Raw genomic sequence first — 18,390 nt, forward strand, 5'->3', positions numbered from 1 at the left:
AAGTCTTGCATTTCTGAGATTTGAGAATCCAAGGAACCCTCTGAGCCTTATGAGAATATGAATATACTACATATAGCAATGTGTTTCACCTTTAAGTATTTACATTTGTTCAAAGGTGATTATGTAAGTCTATGAATATTACAAGTATTTTAAAAAAACATTTGAAATTATAGGTTTACTTGAAATGAGGCTACATGGACTAATAAACATGCCAAGTTTCTTTGTTAGGGCCCTGGAATTTTGTTAACAGATTGATGCTACTTTTCATATCATGCTGACCAGATGTTCTGATTGAGTGGAGAAATGAATTATTATTATTTCAGTTTAGTTTGGGAGAAAATGAGAAAAAGGATTTATTTTTTCATAATGTAAAGTTTAGGAGCCACTGCTTACCACTGCTATCAAAGACATATTTTTTCCTTATCATTAATCTCCTAGAATCTTAGGCATCTGTTGTTACTTCCCTAGCTCTTACAAAAAGATTCTCAGCTGAGTTAGAAATTACCAGCTGGGTAAAGATCAGTGACAGATTATCAAACAAGCAGAAAAAAAGAAGTGCTCAGAGTACAAAAAAAGAGGAGGAAGGCTGATAGAAAGCAAGACAGAAAAATCTACAAATAAACTTGCAATTTCAACATTCATGTAAGTTTTTCTCACTCTGAAAAATAAAATTTAACTTCCGGGCTTTTAATTTTATTTTGAATCCTGTAGCAGTGGGGTGGGGTGACGGTACCTGACTTGGGCATGTCCCTCTGCGGCTCCGGCAGGCGGAAGACATAGTGCACGTAAGAGGCCAGCAGGCAGTTTCTCCCATGCTGGTCCTTGCCCAGGCCCTTGCTGTTGTGCAGACTGTTGGCGGTGACCACCACGGACTCGAAGGCAAACTGAGAGAAGTTGGCTGAGGAACCAAGAGAAAAATGGGTGGCCCCACAGTGGGTCCTTAATGAACTTGAGGTGGAACATTCTTTGGGGGCAGTGACAAGGAGTCCTGGCCACTGACCAGCTGAACCAGGCCAGTCAAGATGGTGGCCTGGGGCAGGGTGAGTTGTTCTAGTAAATTCCAGTGTGTGGCTCTGCTACTGCAAAGAATTTCACATCTCTCCTTCTGCCAGTGCTGTGGTTTTTCAGGACAAAGATGCGAGCGTGTCCAGATAGCCTCCCCTCTGGAAACCATGCAGTAAATGAGTGCTACTCAGTGGGGACTGCCCTGACACCATCAGTATCATCTAGGATCCTGTTAGAAGTGTAGAATATCAGGCTCCACCCCAGACCTACTGAGTCAGAATTAGCATTTTGACAAGATGCCCAGGTCATTCTTAAGCACACTCTGGTTTGAGATGGGCTGTTGCAAAACACAGATTCTTGGTACACAGATTAACCTAAAAACTTACGTGTATTTTGTCAGTCCCTGGGCCTGTACAAACAATGCTTCACCGTATAGGCTCTGGGTTTAGGAGCCCAAGCCCTCCACAATTTGGCTCCACCCTACTTACTCCACCCAGTACCCTTTCCTGTTCAAATTCAACTTCCTTCAAATAAGGCAGTCTTTATATTGTCCCCATCACATCTGCTTCTCACTTCTGCAATTTTGCTCATGCTGTTGTCCTCACTTAGAAAGCCCACGTTGCTCCTACCAACAAAACCATACCTACTCTTCAATGCTTGGCACAATCCCATCTCCTCAAGGAAGTCTCTGACTCCACTCGGTCCCGGGCTTAATTGACACCACAGCATAAGGTTCTTAGACTATTTCCAGTGGTAAACTCTGTCTCTCTGATAGGCTGGAAGCCTTTCTAGGGCAAAGTGCATTTCTCATACTTTGCTGTCTCCCCACTATGCCTTCTATTATGCCTGACACAGATGAGTTCTGAATAAATGCTTTGAGAATAAGCACCTCCAACTATTCTGCCTGTTCCAACACGCTAGAGTCCCAAATGTCAGCTCAAAATGTGTGTATGAATGTTTTGTCTAGCGAATGCGTCCATAGCTGGGGATGGCCTACAAAGTAGTATACCAAACGTGGGGGAGGAAAGTAGAAAGAAATCCAGGGAAGGAAGACATGGCCACTCTGCAGGAATCTAGCTGGCGAGGCACCAGCTACATGTATGAGAAGTTACCTGACAACACAGGATGCCTTGTCTGTGCAGGTACCGAAGATGCCCTCCAGGATACAACACACCCAGGGATTCAGAGGTCACGCTCTTCCCTAGCTCTGAAAGTTCCCCTGTATGTCCCAGGCTACATGTTCATTACTCCCTCCCCACCAACTTAATCCTATTACATGGGCTGGTAGTGTTATTTCCTTCTCTAATGACACTCCCAGAAAAGTGTATTTTGATACTTTTTTCTGAACCACTTCTTTTGGTGAGCCAGACACTCTGGTTCTCTGCTTTTGCCAATCTCATCTCATCTCACTGTTCCCAGTTTGGCTTCTTTCCTTTTATCCCTCCTTTAAAGCCATCCTAAACACAGTCTTCTTGGGGGCTCCTTCTTCCTCCCAAATGGATAACTCACCAGCCCCCTGACAATATTTAGCTGTGTTCCTTTGAGGACTTGGGTCCTGTGCTGCTGCTCCTTGCTGTATTTTATTGCAAGTCCTATTGATTATTACTGCAAAACCTACAACTCTAAGCACAGTACTGGCAGCATGGAGGATACCCAAAGGTAACTGCTAAGCTGGAAAACACAAAATAATACAAGCCCTGCTCAAAACAGTGGCAAACACAAAGATGCCTACAGAAGCCAGTCTATTTCTGAAGCAGTTAGAAAAGCCACTGGACCCAGGCACTACCTCATGTTATTTCCAAAGGAAGTCTTGCACATTGTACTTCGGGTTCATTTGTTAAAAGTAAGCATTTAAGATGAGCTGTTGCCATGGCTGAGGGGAGGGGAGGATGGGGTGACTGCCCAGGAGTATGGGGTTTCATTTGAGGCTGATGAAAATGGCCTGGAATTAGGTAGTGGTGATAGTTGCATTACCTAGTGAATATACTAAAAACCACTGAATTGTGCACTGTAGTGAATTTTATGCTATGACATTATATCTCAATAAAAAATGGATCACAACACACTGAATTTCAATTTACAGTGTTCCTTTACTTCCATTTAATCTGGGTTATCTCATTTCTTTAAAACACTGGATTCCCTTGTTGTCAAATCAGCAAAAATATTTCAGAGATAAAAGGAATCCATCAATTACTGTGGGTGTGCTCAGCTGGGTCCGATTCTTTGTGACCCCATGGACTATAGCCCGCCAGGCTCCTCTGTCCAGGGTATTTCCCAGGCAAGAATACCGGATTTGGTAGTCATTCCCTCCTTCAGGGGATCTTCCCAACCCAGGGATTGAGCCTGAGTCTCCTGCATCTCCTGCACTGAAGGCAAAGTCTTTACTGATGAGCCCTCGGGGAAGCCCCCATCAATGACTAAGAATGGAATTTAAAGGACTGCCTTCAGTCATTCAACACATTTATTTTTTTTTTTAATCTATAACTTTAAGCATCCTATATTAATGTTTCTTTTTTCAAACACCCAGGGAGTCTCAAAAAAAAAAAAAAAAACAGCAGTGGACTTGGTCTCCTCTGGACTCACAGCCTCGATAGATCCCACTGGCCCTGCTCCCACGTTTCTAAAATAAGGCACTGCCTGCCTCGTCCCAGCCCCCCAAGGCCTCCTACCTGGCTGACCAGCGATGACCATGGGCTGCACAAACAGCTGGAATAGCTTGTCCAGCACCAGATGCAGGAAGAGCACAAGGGGCTCCAGGCGGGAGGAGTTCAGGCAGATGATGCTGAGCTTCAGTTCGTGTTCCAGCGCCGACTCACTGATCTTCTGGTCCAGCACACGGATGGGGAAGGTCACCTGGCTCTCCAGGGAGTGGCAGAGGGTGAAGAACTTCTCCAGATGGTTGTCCTGGGAAAGCAGATGGCAGGCCTCGTGGGTCTCATCCCCTCAACCCTCACCGGTGGATTCATAAACACAATCAAATAGCAACTTCTAGCAAGAACCGCTTATCTAGTGTTTCAGAGCAGAAGGTCTAAGACATGGATGTTTCAGACCCAGGTTATGACTTTCTTCGCAGAGTGGTGTGCACAACATAGATCCTCTCAATAATTATTAACTGAAGAAAAATTAATTTGTACTCTGACCTGTTTATAGGCAAGGGCAAATACACTGGACAAACACACTGCCAAAATAAGGGCCTAAGCCGATGCAAAACTCAGTCAGTGGCAGAGAAAGAAGGGAAAGTAGAACTAAAAAAGATGCTGGAGGAAAAATGGCAGAGTTACAGACAGAAATGTCTGACAGTGAAGGTACCAGGCTGCTTCATTTTTATAAGGTCTTTATATCTTTCAACATTAAATAAAACCTAACAGGTTTTCAATTTCCCACACAGAACTAAAAGGTCTTTTTTTTTTTTTTTGGTTTTATCCGTGCACAAAGCTTTTCATTGATCTTTCATTGACCTGTCCTTAGGAGTCTCTCTGCTGCACCTCATCTTCATTATTAGCCTTTTGCTCTGATTTAAACTTGACCTTGATGTTCCTTACCTGGGTGTGAACAGAAGAAACAGCTTGCACTTCAATATTGAATACTCCCTTATGTCCTTCAGCCCATTTAATGGGAGGATTCTGTGAAGGGACTTTCTGTATTAAAAGGGAAAAATAAAAGCAATTCAATTCCCTCTTCTCATTACTAACAAGGAGAGTAAAGCAACTTGGCAGTAGAGATCAGGGTTATACAAATATAAAAATCCCTGGAAAACACAACTTGGCCTTAAGAGTTAGGAGCCCTGGATTCAAGTTCAGTTCTACACCAAACTAATTATTTTTACTTTGACAGGTCAGTGAGACTCTCTGGGACTTTGTTTTCTCATGCTGAAAGGAGGGGTTTGAAGTGAGTGATCTGTCAAATTCAAGCTTGCATCCAGCAGCTGGTAATCCTGATTCTACAAATTAAAGTAATATCCTAATAATTTCTCCATTAATCAGGACAATGCTGGAACAAAGTGTAGAATATCTTTAGAAGGCATGAAATTTTAATGCTTTTGAGTGACTGCAGTTTTGTTCCCTTTTAACAAAATGTATCTGAGTAGCAGTCCTTCTAGGCTCCTGCTTTAATTACTCAAAATGACTTTTTATACCATTTATATGTCAATAGCCCTGCAGTCCTCAGAGACCATTTCTTGCTTTAAAATCTTGAGGGAATTGTCATCTTACATCACTGAGGGAAGAGGGCCTACGCCCACCCAGCCATGTGAGTGCAGGCTTTGTGTCTCTTGCATTTTAACAAAAGGGTGCATGCTCTACTTGCAAGGGTAGGACGTATACATGGGTTGGGGACCTTTGGACCCATCTCAGAGAGAGTCACAAACTGGGGCCCAAAGCTGGATCCAGCCCACAGACAAGTGCTGTTTGGCCCGGTGTTAGAAACTTTGTTGAATTAGCTGCCAAACATTTGAAAATCAGACAAATTCACATGAAAGCCAGCTTTTCTAACATCTTTTGAGAACTGAAAGATATGAGGACATTGGTCTTGCATCCCAGCATGGCACTGATCTGAAGAGCAGAGGGACCTTGTATGGGAAGACAGTCTCCGGTGTGAACAAATTCCACCAGGAACTGGCATTCATTAAAGAGTCTGACTCCTGCGGACACTGGAGTTTGCAGTAAGCTAAAGCAATACAGGGGCTACCCAGGTGGCTCAGTGGTAAAGAATCTGTCTGCCAATGCAGGAGACATGGGTTCAATCCCTGGAAAAGGAAGTGGCAACCCACTCTGGTATTCTTGCCTGGGAAATCCCATGGACAGAGGAGTTTGGTGGGCTACAGTTCACAGGGTCACAAGAGTCAGACATGACTTGGTGACTGAACAACAAAAACAAAAAGCAATACTGATCATTAAAAATACAATATGAGCCATCTATGTCACTTAAAATTTTCTAGTAGCCATATTTAAAAATATATTTAATGTGACAATAATTATAATACTAAGTGTCACTGAACCCAGTACAGCCTAAAGATTATGGTTTCAACGTGTAATCAATATACAAAATGATGGATGAGATATTTTACATTCTTTTTCTGCTACTAAGTCTTTCAAACCTAGTTTGCATTTTTATTTTTATAGCACATCTCAATTTGGACAAATCACATTCTGAACAGCCTCATGTCCAAATTGAGATGTGCTATAAAAAGTTGCAACTATACTGGACAGTGCAGGTCTAAAGGATATTAGGAGAAGCTGAGGGCATATTGATAAAGATAGCTTAGGGAAGTAGGGAAAAGGACTAATATCTACTTAAGCATTGCTTTATATATATTATCTCATTTAATGTTCAGAGCAACTTTGTAGGCAGATATGGGCTAGATTTCATCTTTGAGCCTCAGAGAGGGTAAGTAATTCACCCATTTCACACTAGGGCATGGTAGAATCTGGGTTTTGGATAGAGATTTGTTTGTCTCCAAATCCAGGTTTGTTTGGCATCATTAAAAAGATAACTGGGCGTTCTAGGAAATTAGAATATGCAGCTTGATGTTGAAAAGACAGTTTTGAGGACCTCAGCAAGGGGCTGTGTGTCCAAATCATGAAAAGCAATTAGGGAATGCCTGTGAATACATTCAGGTTGATCTTAGGTGGTTTGAGACCAGTTTTGATCTAAAGCCGGGAATATGTCTGTGGCCCAGAGCAAAGGAAGCTTCTCTCTCCAGGAGGAAAAAAAAGGAAACTGAAAATGGAATAGCCTGGGGATGGGAGCTGTGTAGTCAGAGTAGGGAAGAAAGTTGACTCTAAAATTTGGAACAAAATTCAAATTCTTGGGAAATTCTTCAACTTGAAATACGCAAGGAAAACAAAAGAGATGAAGAGGAACCTATAGATTAAGAATCTTAAAAGACACGTTTATCAACCAATAGCAATGTATGGCATTTATCTGGACCCCGATCCATAAACAAATAGCTGTTAAAAAAATGACATTAATGAGATAATTGGAAGTTTGATCACTGACTGGATATTTGAGGATATTAATAAAATACTGTTAGTTTTTAAGGTATGACAATCATATTGTGATGATTAAAAAAAGATCCCTTATCTTTTAAGGTAAAATACTAAAATATTTATACATGAAATGAAATGATGTCTGGTATTTGTTTCAAAATAATTCTTATTGATGTAAACCCACACCAACCAGAACGAGAAGCAGGAGAGCTGGTGCTGGTGCGGGCAGAAGGGAGCGTTCACTGGGCTCCTTTACACGAGTGGACGGCAGCAGAGTGTGTGGGCAAAAAAGGCAGCACAGGAAACAGGAGGGAAAGACTGCTGACACTGGTATCTTTAGAGGAATGAGAGCCCCAATATCCACCTGAGGACTGTGACAACTGACCCAGAAGAGAAACTGATGGAATCTGGCATGGGAACCTTTTATAAGGAAGGAAGCTGAGAGCAACTGTTAGCACAAGTGGGCTGTATTTGCTCCCCTTTTAAAATACACTATTCTGAAAATCCCTCTGTTATAGATAATACAAGGTACAATGCTGCCTTGGTACAGGCTGAATTCATCAAACACTCTGAATTGGCAATAATCTAAATGGATGAGGTTGTAAAGTCAGTTATCTCTCCCATCCTATCAGAACAATGTGCTCTCTGAAAACACCCCGTGCTGACAGGTGACAGTGGCCCAAAATGGACTGAGCATCCTTGGTCAGGTATAAAGAAATGGGAAGTGGGTCTGGAAAGGTGGTCCAAGACCACGGCTGGATAGGAGACAGCTGATGGCCAACTTGCTGGTTACCTCTGCAGAATGCATAGAGTAGTTGGGTGGCAGCTTTTCCAAGGCAACTGGGAGACAGTAGGATCCAGTTTGAAGACGTTCATTTAAGAGAATAGGCAGCCACTGAAACAGATGATGTAAAGAATAAAATGGTATTTATTACAGCATATAATTCTGGCAATTTATCTAGCTCACAATAATCAAATGAAACTAAATGATGATTAGATATTGACCAGGGCTGTTTTGGGCAGTAATTTCTGTCAAGTTCTTTGCATTTTAAATTCCTTGAGAGCTCCTGAGATGGTATTATCAATGATTCACAGCTTTCAGAGCCAAACTAGTAGCATTTTTTTCTTTATCGCCAATGTTTGTGTGCAGCTGAACGTGAAGGTTCAGTTTACCTTTTATATATTTTAAAGAGATAATTTTCTCCTTGGAGGAAAAAGTTATTTTTATATGTGAAGCATACACACACACACACACACTTTGGAAATAATGCACATTGTAATATTTTTTTATAAATGAGTACTCTTCCATATCGATCACCCACTACCTTTCATTCCTGAAATTGTCATTTGCTAAGTCAAGTCATCTCCGCTCTGCTACTTCGGACAGGAAAAAAGCAAGTGAAGAGAATGTAGTTGCTTATCTCTGCAGGTACCCTGGCTGCACCAGCAACCGCAGTGTGAATTTGCAAGTTGAAAACAACTCACTGAATATCCCAGGAGACTTTCTACTGAGTTTCCTTGCTTCTGCTGACAGCTGATATGATAGAAGGTGAACAGGAGGTGGTGATTTACTGTAAGCTTAGCAGGGAGCTTAATTTTCACTTCTTCATAGAAGTCAGGAGACCTGTTTCAAAAGCACATTATACATGAATAACTTTTAGCAAGAATGATGGCTTCTCTGACTATAAATTGTAACACCATGGACCCTCTGCCCCTCAGGATTCACCTGCTTGGTGTTTCACTTTTCATTTTACATCAGCCTGCTCCTAGCTGAAAGTCCTTGAGATCAAGCTTATGTCACTGGATACACTTCACTTACATAAGGCTGCTCACAAACTAAAAGCTTTGTCAGGAAAAAAAAAATCCCTGCACACAATAGAAAAATCCAACAACTTAATTTGGACAAGGGATGAGGTGTAGAGTCGTGCTCTGACCTCCTTTTCTATTTCTATCCCAAGAACAGGGTATGACACTCGGCTGGCACTCAACAAAAATTTGGGGAAAACAAATGAAGGATGCAGGAAGGAAAGGGGACCTGATTTGACTGAATTATGAAGTCCAGGAGTTTACTAACAGCTTCATGTACATTACTCAGAAAAGCACTTATATGCGCCAAGGTTACCAAGCTGGGGTCAAAGCCAAGTCAATCTGATCCTGAAAATGTGAATAACAGTTTAGACATTATTCTGTGACTCAATTTACCCACGTAAAAATGAGCATTCCATTTCTCCTTTGGTCAACTTAAATCTTAAAGTAGATAGTGGCACAGGTGTGGAGTGGTGTATAGAAAACATGGAGACAGAGCGAGGAGGACTATATTTTGCTTCTGGCCCCTCCAGTATCTCAAAGCTAAGCAGGACATTTTTTTCTTTATGTAACAGCATAAAACCTCTCAGTATCATACTAGGGTAGAAGGTTCCAGAAAAGTCAAAACAGTGTTAGGTTCTTGAAGACACATTCTCCCAATCATAGTTACTGGCAAAAGCTGTCTGTCTGTAACATAGAATCAGGGAACTGGCATGGACTATCTCTGTCCCTTAGTCCCTGAATTTAAAAAACTGGTAGGAGGAATCACCTAGAAGATTCAGAAAATCAAGGAGATAATGAAACAAACTTGGCATATGTTTAAAACTGGGGGATACACTTACTTGTTATGGTATGTAACGGCTGTGTACACTTCCTGCAGAAATTCAGGGCCATTGGATTTTCCAAAGATGACCTGTTTGCCAGTATAGAAAGGGTCAAATTAACTGTGATATCTGAGTAAATCAAATCAACAATCATCCCAGTAGGATGCTCTGGTCTCTTAGAGCTGTATTTTATAAATTAAGAGCGCTGACTTCTACAAGTGACCCAACTGATGCAGAAGAACTGGCTACAAAAATAAACTGAGACCCCAAGGGGCTACATCAGTGACAGAGGGCCACAGGCTTGCGAGAGTAGAAAGCCAGTGCTCTCTCCATTTTCCTCTCCACCTAGAGGTCTGTACTTCAGGGCAATGTCAAAGGGTTGTATCCTCAGTGAGATCCCTTTTCCAGCCTCTTTTCCCTGGTTACTTTGGTCATTAGGATCTTCACTGGCCACACATTTATGCTATTTAGAAAGACTCCTCTTTGGACACACTTTAGCCCAAAAGGCCCATGACTTCACAAGTGGACTCACCTTTGGATAAATAAAAAAAAAAAAATAGCCTTCCCTTCTAGATGCAATAATGCCCATGCCAGGTCCCAGAGCTTGATGAGTGGTGAACAGGTTAGAGTCTGGCCCCTACTTGTCCCTGGCTGGGCACCTTGGCTACCATCAGGATCTGCAGAGTGGCACCTGGCAACCCTGATGGACTTGCCAGGGGGGACCGCAGTGGGAACTAGGGGAGTCTTCCTCCTAAGGTTTCTTCCACACAACCACTGCAAGAAGATATGTTGTGTTGGGAAGGTAGGTGGGACATTAAAATATGGTTTACTGAATCACTTTACTGTATATATAGCAGACATTGGCACAACGTTGTAAATCAACTATACTTCAATTTAAAACAATTTGGCCATTAAAAATTAATTAATTAAAAGATGCTTTTATGAAAAGTGAATATTTGAAGAATGGGAGCACTGGAAAAAAATGTCTTCAATAGAATTCTATGACTTAAAACAGTAATAGCTAACCACCATCTCATTTATAGGCAGCTGGTTAAAAAAATATAAATTCTGGGGTTTGGAGCTCCTTAGGGGACACTGCATTACATATTTTTATTTGATTTATCTTTTACCTCAGGATGAAGATCCATTCCTAGAAGGTGTTGAGATGGTGTATGTTTTTTGTTACTAGGCATTACTTTTTAAAAAAATCTCTAGATGTGGACTGGGGCTTGAATAGATGTGTATCATAGCATACAACTGAAGGTACAGCGAACATGGCTGACACCCTGGGCCTGTCTCTCTACTTCTTATATGCTGTAAGGGTGGTTGGAACAAATTCATGATATTTTTCAGTCTTCTAAAATGATAACGCATTTCCAAATTTCACAGCTCACTGTGGAATAAGTTTCAACTTAGGCTGACCCGGATTCCCTATCAGTATCCTGGGACCAATAATGGACCAGCCACGAAGTGCTCTGGACGTGCTCGGTGGTACTGGCCTGAGTCAACACACACTGCAGGCCGATCAGCCCTGGATTTTTTTTTTTTTCCAGGGTTTATCATATTTTTTTTTTTCATTTATTTTTATTAGTTGGAGGTTAATTACTTCACAACATTGCAGTGGGTTTTGTCATACATTGACATGAATCAGCCATGGAGTTACATGTATTCCCCATCCCGATCTCCCCTCCCACCTCCCTCTCCACCCGATCCCTCTGGGTCTTCCCAGTGCACCAGGCCCGAGCACTTGTCTCATGCATCCAACCTAGGCTGGTGATCTGTTTCACTATAGATAGTATACATGCTGTTCTCTCGAAACATCCCACCCTCGCCTTCTCCCACAGGGTCCAAAAGTCTGTTCTGTACATCTGTGTCTCTTTTTCTGTTTTGCATATAGGGTTATCGTTACCATCTTTCTAAATTCCATATATATGTGTTAGTATGCTGTAATGATCTTTATCTTTCTGGCTTACTTCACTCTGTATAATGCAGCCCTGGATTTTGTCTGTGTGAACTGACAAGGAAGTTCAGCCCACCCTGCTTAGAGGCAAATGTTTATTCCCCTTCTTACAGGCATAGCACTGCTGGCATCCTCTCCACACATAAACTGGATTTTGATTGTGATGTTCCGGGCAGACGCTAGTTTGTTAGCAAAGTTCAGCCTCTGTGGGTAGACATAGAGAAGGTTTCTGGAAAAGAAAAGATGAGGAACCGATCAGTAAGGTCTAGAGTCTATTTTAACCAAGTTGTTCAGGGGATGCTGAAGTCTGCACTCATAAGGTGACTGTTCGTAAGGAGATTGTCCTCTCAGAAGTGAATTACTTTTGGAGAATAAATGCATTATTGTTGATTCTTCCTCTTCAACGGCAGTGATCTGATAATAACCAACACTGTTCTCTGTTTTGCTACACACAGAGAGGTGTCTGGTGCAGCTGAGAAAGTCCTGGAACGTGGAAACCTGCCCAGAGGTAACTATATGTCTGATACAAAGATAAGAAAACAAAAAGGTTCTGCTCATTTTAAGAAGAAATCATGGCCACAGATGATGGCCTAATTTCATTTCTCCTTTCTAATTCCATGTAGCATCTAAAAAAAAAAATCTTAATTGGGCTGCACCATGCTGCATGTAGGATCTTAGTTTCCAGACCAAGGATTGAACCTGTGCCCCCTGGTTCAAATGGAAGAGCAGAGTCTTAACCACTGGACCACCAGGGAAGTCTCTATAGTTTCAATTTTTTATTATCATGACATATTACACTGGTTTAACTTTCTTTTCTTATATAAGATGACAGTTCATCTAAGCCCAATTAGCTATGTAACATAATACAACACTATGAATAATATATCTATCCATCCAACAACTATAGGACAAATACTAGGCTGACTATAACTTTGTATATTTTTTCTTTCTATTTGCATTACTATTGCTATAATCCACTAAAAAGTAAGCTCCGTGAGGGCAGAGATTTTTATCTGATGTTTTTGACTCACTGATGTATTCCCAGCCCTATACTGGTGCCTGGGACATAGTAGTTGCTAAAAAAATTACTTGTTGAATAAAAGAATGAATGTATATACATTCAACTAACCATATTCCTGACTTTAAGAAACAACAGTGATACTAATATTTATAAGTATCATTAATATTTATCCTAAGCTGGGTAGTTTCTTTAATTCTCAAAATTATCCTATAGATAGATACTATTTTCATGGCATCACCCCCACAACACAAATGAAAAAAAATGATATAGTTAGGAAATGGCAATCAAGAGCTGAAGTCAGGCACTCTGGCTCCAGAGTCACGCTCTTAACCTTATCTAAGCTCTGTTCTCGTCAGATAAGGCTCCCATTAAATAAAATGATAAGAATGGCCTTTTCAGACTGTTCACTACATCTCTCAGAGGCAAGCTTGCCTTAATTCTCTGGATCTCATTATCAACAGTACACCAAAGGCTGATTTGATTGTGTCATGTTCTCTGGAAAAATGTCATGTCTTCCTCACTCTTGGTCCACGATTCTAACTCCTAATTACACATTCTCCCCAAAAGGACACATTCTGGCCCCAAAGGCTTCAGATGACAAAACAACCTTTGTGTGAACTAGATTATCAAGAGAACAGTGATCAGGAAGGAGGACCAGGTGACCAGACTTTTCCCTCTGTGAATAAAGGTTCTCATGATAGTTTACAAGGGTTTGCATATCAATCCATACCAGAGCTTCTCAGCCTCACCACTACTGACGTTTTGGACTGGATAGTTCCTTGTTGTGGGGACTTTCCTGCACATTGTAGGATGTTTAGCAGCATCGCTGGCCTCTACCCGCTAGATGTTAGTAATATCTCCCCTCTACTCAGCTGTGACAAGTAAAAACGTCTCCAGACATTGCCACGTGACCCTAGGAGGGGCAAAGTCACCCTCATTTGAGAACCACTGACCTATACGTGTGAATTTTGCATTACAAATCTATACAACTATGCCTGGCAAATTCCCTATTTTTTTTTTCCATTTATTTTTATTAGTTGGAGGCTAATTACTTTACAATATTGTAGTGGTTTTTGCCATACATTGACATGAATCAGCCATGGAGTTACATGTATTCCCCATCCCGATCCCCCCTCCCACCTCCCTCTCTACCCGATCCCTCTGGGTTTCCCAGTGCACCAGCCCCGAGCACTTGTCTCATGCATCCAACCTGGGCTGGTGATCTGCCTCACCCTTGATAATATAACCCTATATGCAAAACAGAAAAAGAGACACAGATGTACAGAACAGACTTTTGGACTCTGTGGGAGAAGGTGAGGGTGGGATGTTTAGAGAGAACAGCATCAAAACATGTATATTATCAAATTCCCTGTCTTTAATAGATATAATCAGTGCATCTATTGGGTCCATACTCACATGTAAAGGGTTTCCATTGGAAAAGCATAAAGTCAATATTCAAGAATGAGGCAGAAGAAAATTTTTAATGTTTGATTTATGATGTCAGAGGTAGTCAGGGATTGAAAAACCAAAAGAAAAAGGTGAGACTGACACAGTTCTTCAGTTCTATCCTCTTCACTGTGATAACCTCCCCTGTGTGGGTGTGCACTGTGTGTGTGCATGAATGCAAGCAAATAGTCTTTTTGGACCAATATTTACTTAAATGCATGAATTAACCCCATGGATCTTCCTTGCTACAACAGTGACAACATTAAGAACCACAACCCTGGTCGAGTCTCAATGACCAGGCTAGTGAACCTGCGTCTGATGGACGCGCAGATGAGAAACAGGCCCTGAGAGGTAAAGTGACAGCTCACTCCATGAATTCGCCTCCAAGTGGGCACAGAGTCCAGTTCGGCGCTGACTCTACAATGGCTGTCTCAGTGATGCCTTCCAAATCTGGCTCTGTCACACCGAGGGACCCCAACTGTGATGCAGACAGGTAGAGCTGAACTTCAGAGGCCATCAGGAGAGGTCACAGATTAGTAACGATGGCAGAAGGCAGTTCATGGTTAGCAATGCAGGTGTCCGTGTGGCTTATACACTCCTCTCTGCTCACTCTTGGTCATCTCGGCAGCCACCACACCCACCAGTAGAGCCAATGTTTACTGAGTGGCCGTGTGGGGAGTGGTTAAGGGCTCTGAAGTCAGACTTGGGCAAGCTGCTTAGCCTTTCCAAAGCCTTTCCTAAGCTAACCCCAGTGGGGTTAGTAACTGCACCCACTTCATACAGCCATAGGGAATGTTAATGAACAAGAACTTAATGATAGTGAGGTGATGAGTATTATTCCACAGAGCTAAAGTGAGATGCACACCCCACCTACACCCTCCACTCCAGATCATCCTCATTTCTCACATCCTGGATTCCCACAGTGCTTTCTGCATTGCGTTCTCGCCTAGATTTGCCCCTTTCACTGGACTCCTTATATGTTGGTTAGAAGGATCTTTCCAAAGTGTAAAACAGATGATGTCAGGAGCCTACAAGGGTTCCTAAATGTCCTCTCATGGGCCTGCAAGATCTGGCCCTTGGCAATTTCTCTGATGTTACCAGACATCACTTTCCCACACTGGCCTTCTTCAAGGCCTAGAATATTTCAAACTCATTTTCACCTCGGGGCTTTCTACACCTGCAGTTTTCTCTGCCTAGAAGAGCATCTCCAGGTTCTCTGACTCATTCCTTCTCATCTCTGGGGTTTTAGCTCACATGTAAGATCCTCAAAGAGGTCTTTCTCCCATCCTACTTAATTGGGCCACTCCACTCACATATTCTCTCTCTTTTATAATTATACGATGATCATACATACATATGCTTACAAAAATAATTATGAATATTGATTATGAAAATACATGATTATGAAAATAATATATGTATCCATTCTCTTCCATCTTGAATACTTGCAAAGTACAGAAAAGTAGAAAGAATAAAACAACAACCACTTGATATCCCAACACAAAATTACTGCCAAGGCTAGCATATGTTCTAGTCTTTTTCCCTCTATACGTTAAATATTTTTATCAAACATTTTTATATACAAAACTTTAAAAAAATTTTGTTGTCATTTAACATTGGTCAGTTATGACCATTTTCTGGTGTCACTAAACATTTGTTTTTTGGCCACGCCACATGGCATGTAGGATCTTAGTTCCCCAACCAGGGATCAAACCTCACGCCTGCGTTGGAAGACAGAGTCTTCATCACTGGACTGCCAGGGAAGTCATTAGTTTCAATAAACATGATTGCAATGGATGTATATTATCCCATATTATGAATGTGCCATCATTTACACAGTCTCAGAAAATAAGCACTAAGATTATTTCCTTTTTTTTTTTTTCAGTTCTAAAGTTAGAATGAACACTTTCTATATCTTGCCTCTCTGCAATTCAGGGTACTTCTGGAAGAATCCCTTTTAATTCTATATAGTTCAGTTTCTTCAGCTTTAAATTAATTGAAAAGATACCAATCAACCTTTCTTATGCTGTGCTAGAAGAAATAATGAGCTAGAGTTCATAAAAATGCTTTGAAGTAGAGAGATGAAAGGGTCTGTGTAAATCACAATGGTAGTAGCCCAGCAAGCCTGGATAAGCAAGTCAGCTGTCAGCACACTTGTCTCCTACATCCCAAGCCAGGGCACCACCTACCTGTCCTACACATCTCCCATCACCAGTCGACAGTTTTGCACGTGGCTTCCAAAGGGGTTGCTGGCCCCTACATTCAAACATCATTACCATGAGCACTCAGCGTTCTGCCCTGTATGAATGCACTTTCTACAGAATACAGAGCAGGAAAGAAACATCCAGAGAATTTAGTCCACATTCCTTTTCTGTGGCGCAGAGACTGACTAACCCAGAGAGGATAAATGATTTTGCCTAAGAATTTTTTTAAGAAGATGCATTTCCCAAGGATCATCATAATTCTTACTGGCAAGAATGCTAAGTGATATGTTGTGTTAAATCTGCATGATTTCTAAGAAATGAATGTAAGAAAATAGTGTTTTTTCTTGGAAGGAAAGATCTACCTACAGGGTCAGTAATCCACAGAGCCTCAACCAGATAAGAATAATTATCAATAAACTGATAAACAGCCTCATACATTTTATATATGGTAAATTATAAATGTGTGTGTGTCAGTCACTCAGCTGTGTCTGACTCTGCAACCCCATGGACTATAACTTGCTCGGCTCTTTTGTCTATGGAATTCTCCAGGCAAGAATACCACAGTGGGTAGCCATTCCCTTTTCCAGGGGATGTTCCCAACCCAGGGATCAAACTCAGGTCTCCCACATCGCAGGCAGATTGTTATGGTCTGAGCCACCAGGGAAGACCGAGATGATTTTTGAGAATGTCGACTACAACTGAACTAGGAATCCCTTGTTACTGCAAAGTTATTTCAGAAGTTTCTTTAGTAACTACAGGCCTAATGTGAGTGTAGGCATTTAGTATAATCTCATCTTTTCCCAAATGTGGGCAAAAATGCTTCTCTTCAGTCAGGTGCATCACAACATAGAACAGGATGTTTGGTATTCATCAACAATTTTCTTTCCAAAGCCACTTCAGATGGCTTCTCTTGATTATAAACTATTTTAGAAACTCTGAATTCTTTCCATTGATTCAGCAACAGCCCCTCAACTTATTTTTAAACTGTTGGCATTGAGCAGCTCCAGGAAGTCAGAAGTTAACTTGTGGAATCTGGCCGTTATTAGATCCAATTGTTGACCAAATTCTCTCTGCTCTTTATGGTTTGGGGATCATCCTCTATTTATTTATTTATTTATTTATTTTTCATCCTCTATTTCTTTTGCTGAAAACGGGTTAACTCAAGGGACCTTGAAATCTTTGAAAGCCACAATGCCAAAAACATTAGTTTGGTTTCTCCTCCGTTTAGCCTATTTTTCATCGAGGGCAAGGAAACAAAGAGAAAAGCTGCCCTACAAAACAGAAAAACAAACTACAGAATGGAAGAAAATATTTCCAAGTGATACAGCTGACAAGGGGATTATCTCCAAAATACACATACAGCTCATATAACTCAGTGTAAAAAAGCATACAACCTAATAAAAAAAATGGGCAGAAGATCGAAATAGACATTTCTTCAAAGAAGACATAAAGATGGCCAATAGGCACATGAAAAGATGCTATATATTGCTAATTATTAGGGAAACATAAATCAAAACTACAGTGAGGCACCACCTCACACCAGTCAGAATGGTCATCACCAAAAAGTTTGCAAATAACAAATGCTAGAGAGGGTATGGAGCAAAAGGAACCCTTCTACACTGTTGGTGGGAATGTATATTGGTACAGCCACTAGGGAGAACAGCATAGAAGTTTCTTAAAAAACCAAAAATAGAGCTACCAGATGATCATGCAATCCCACTCCTGGGCAAATATATGGAGAAAACCATAATTCAAAAAGATACCATGCGCCCCAATGTTCGTTGCAGCACTATTTACAACAATACACGGAAGCAACCTAAATGTCCATTGACAGAGAGTGGATAATGATATAACCGAAGCTGCTTTTACACCAGGGAAGGTGAGCTTGTATGATTAGTGACCCTCATCAGGTAAGATACTGAGCGAGAATATCCTTTTAAAAAAACTACAAAATGAAAAAAATTAAAAAACTACAAAATGGAGCTGCCCTGGTGGCTCTGTTGTAAAGAATTCAGCTGCCAATGCAGGAAATCAGGTTTGATCCCGGACCTGGGAAGATCCCACATGCCAAGGAGCAATTAAGTCCGTGTGCCACGAGACAAGTGCTCCGGCCTGGTGCACTGGGAAGACCCAGAGG

General features: G+C 41.3%; 1 protein-coding gene across 5 annotated transcripts in view; it reads right to left on the bottom strand.

The window, feature by feature from the left end:
* Positions 1 to 18,390, bottom strand: part of DOCK8 (dedicator of cytokinesis 8) — a 223,141-nt gene that overhangs the window by 75,236 nt on the left and 129,515 nt on the right. For all 5 annotated transcript variants that reach the window (XR_009691133.1, XM_061132657.1, XM_061132660.1 and 2 more), the window contains 7 exons: positions 11,694 to 11,811; positions 9,641 to 9,711; positions 8,478 to 8,616; positions 7,786 to 7,887; positions 4,548 to 4,643; positions 3,675 to 3,909; positions 734 to 898 (listed from right to left, as the gene is read on the bottom strand). Coding sequence is in view for 4 of the 5 variants with exons in the window: in XM_061132657.1 (XP_060988640.1) it covers positions 734 to 898; positions 3,675 to 3,909; positions 4,548 to 4,643; positions 7,786 to 7,887; positions 8,478 to 8,616; positions 9,641 to 9,711; positions 11,694 to 11,811 (926 nt within the window). In the remaining variant the exon portion in view is untranslated. The remainder of the gene's footprint in view (positions 1 to 733; positions 899 to 3,674; positions 3,910 to 4,547; positions 4,644 to 7,785; positions 7,888 to 8,477; positions 8,617 to 9,640; positions 9,712 to 11,693; positions 11,812 to 18,390) is intronic.

This window comes from Dama dama, chromosome 29, assembly GCF_033118175.1.
Source record: "Dama dama isolate Ldn47 chromosome 29, ASM3311817v1, whole genome shotgun sequence".
Taxonomy (NCBI): Eukaryota; Metazoa; Chordata; class Mammalia; order Artiodactyla; family Cervidae; genus Dama; species Dama dama.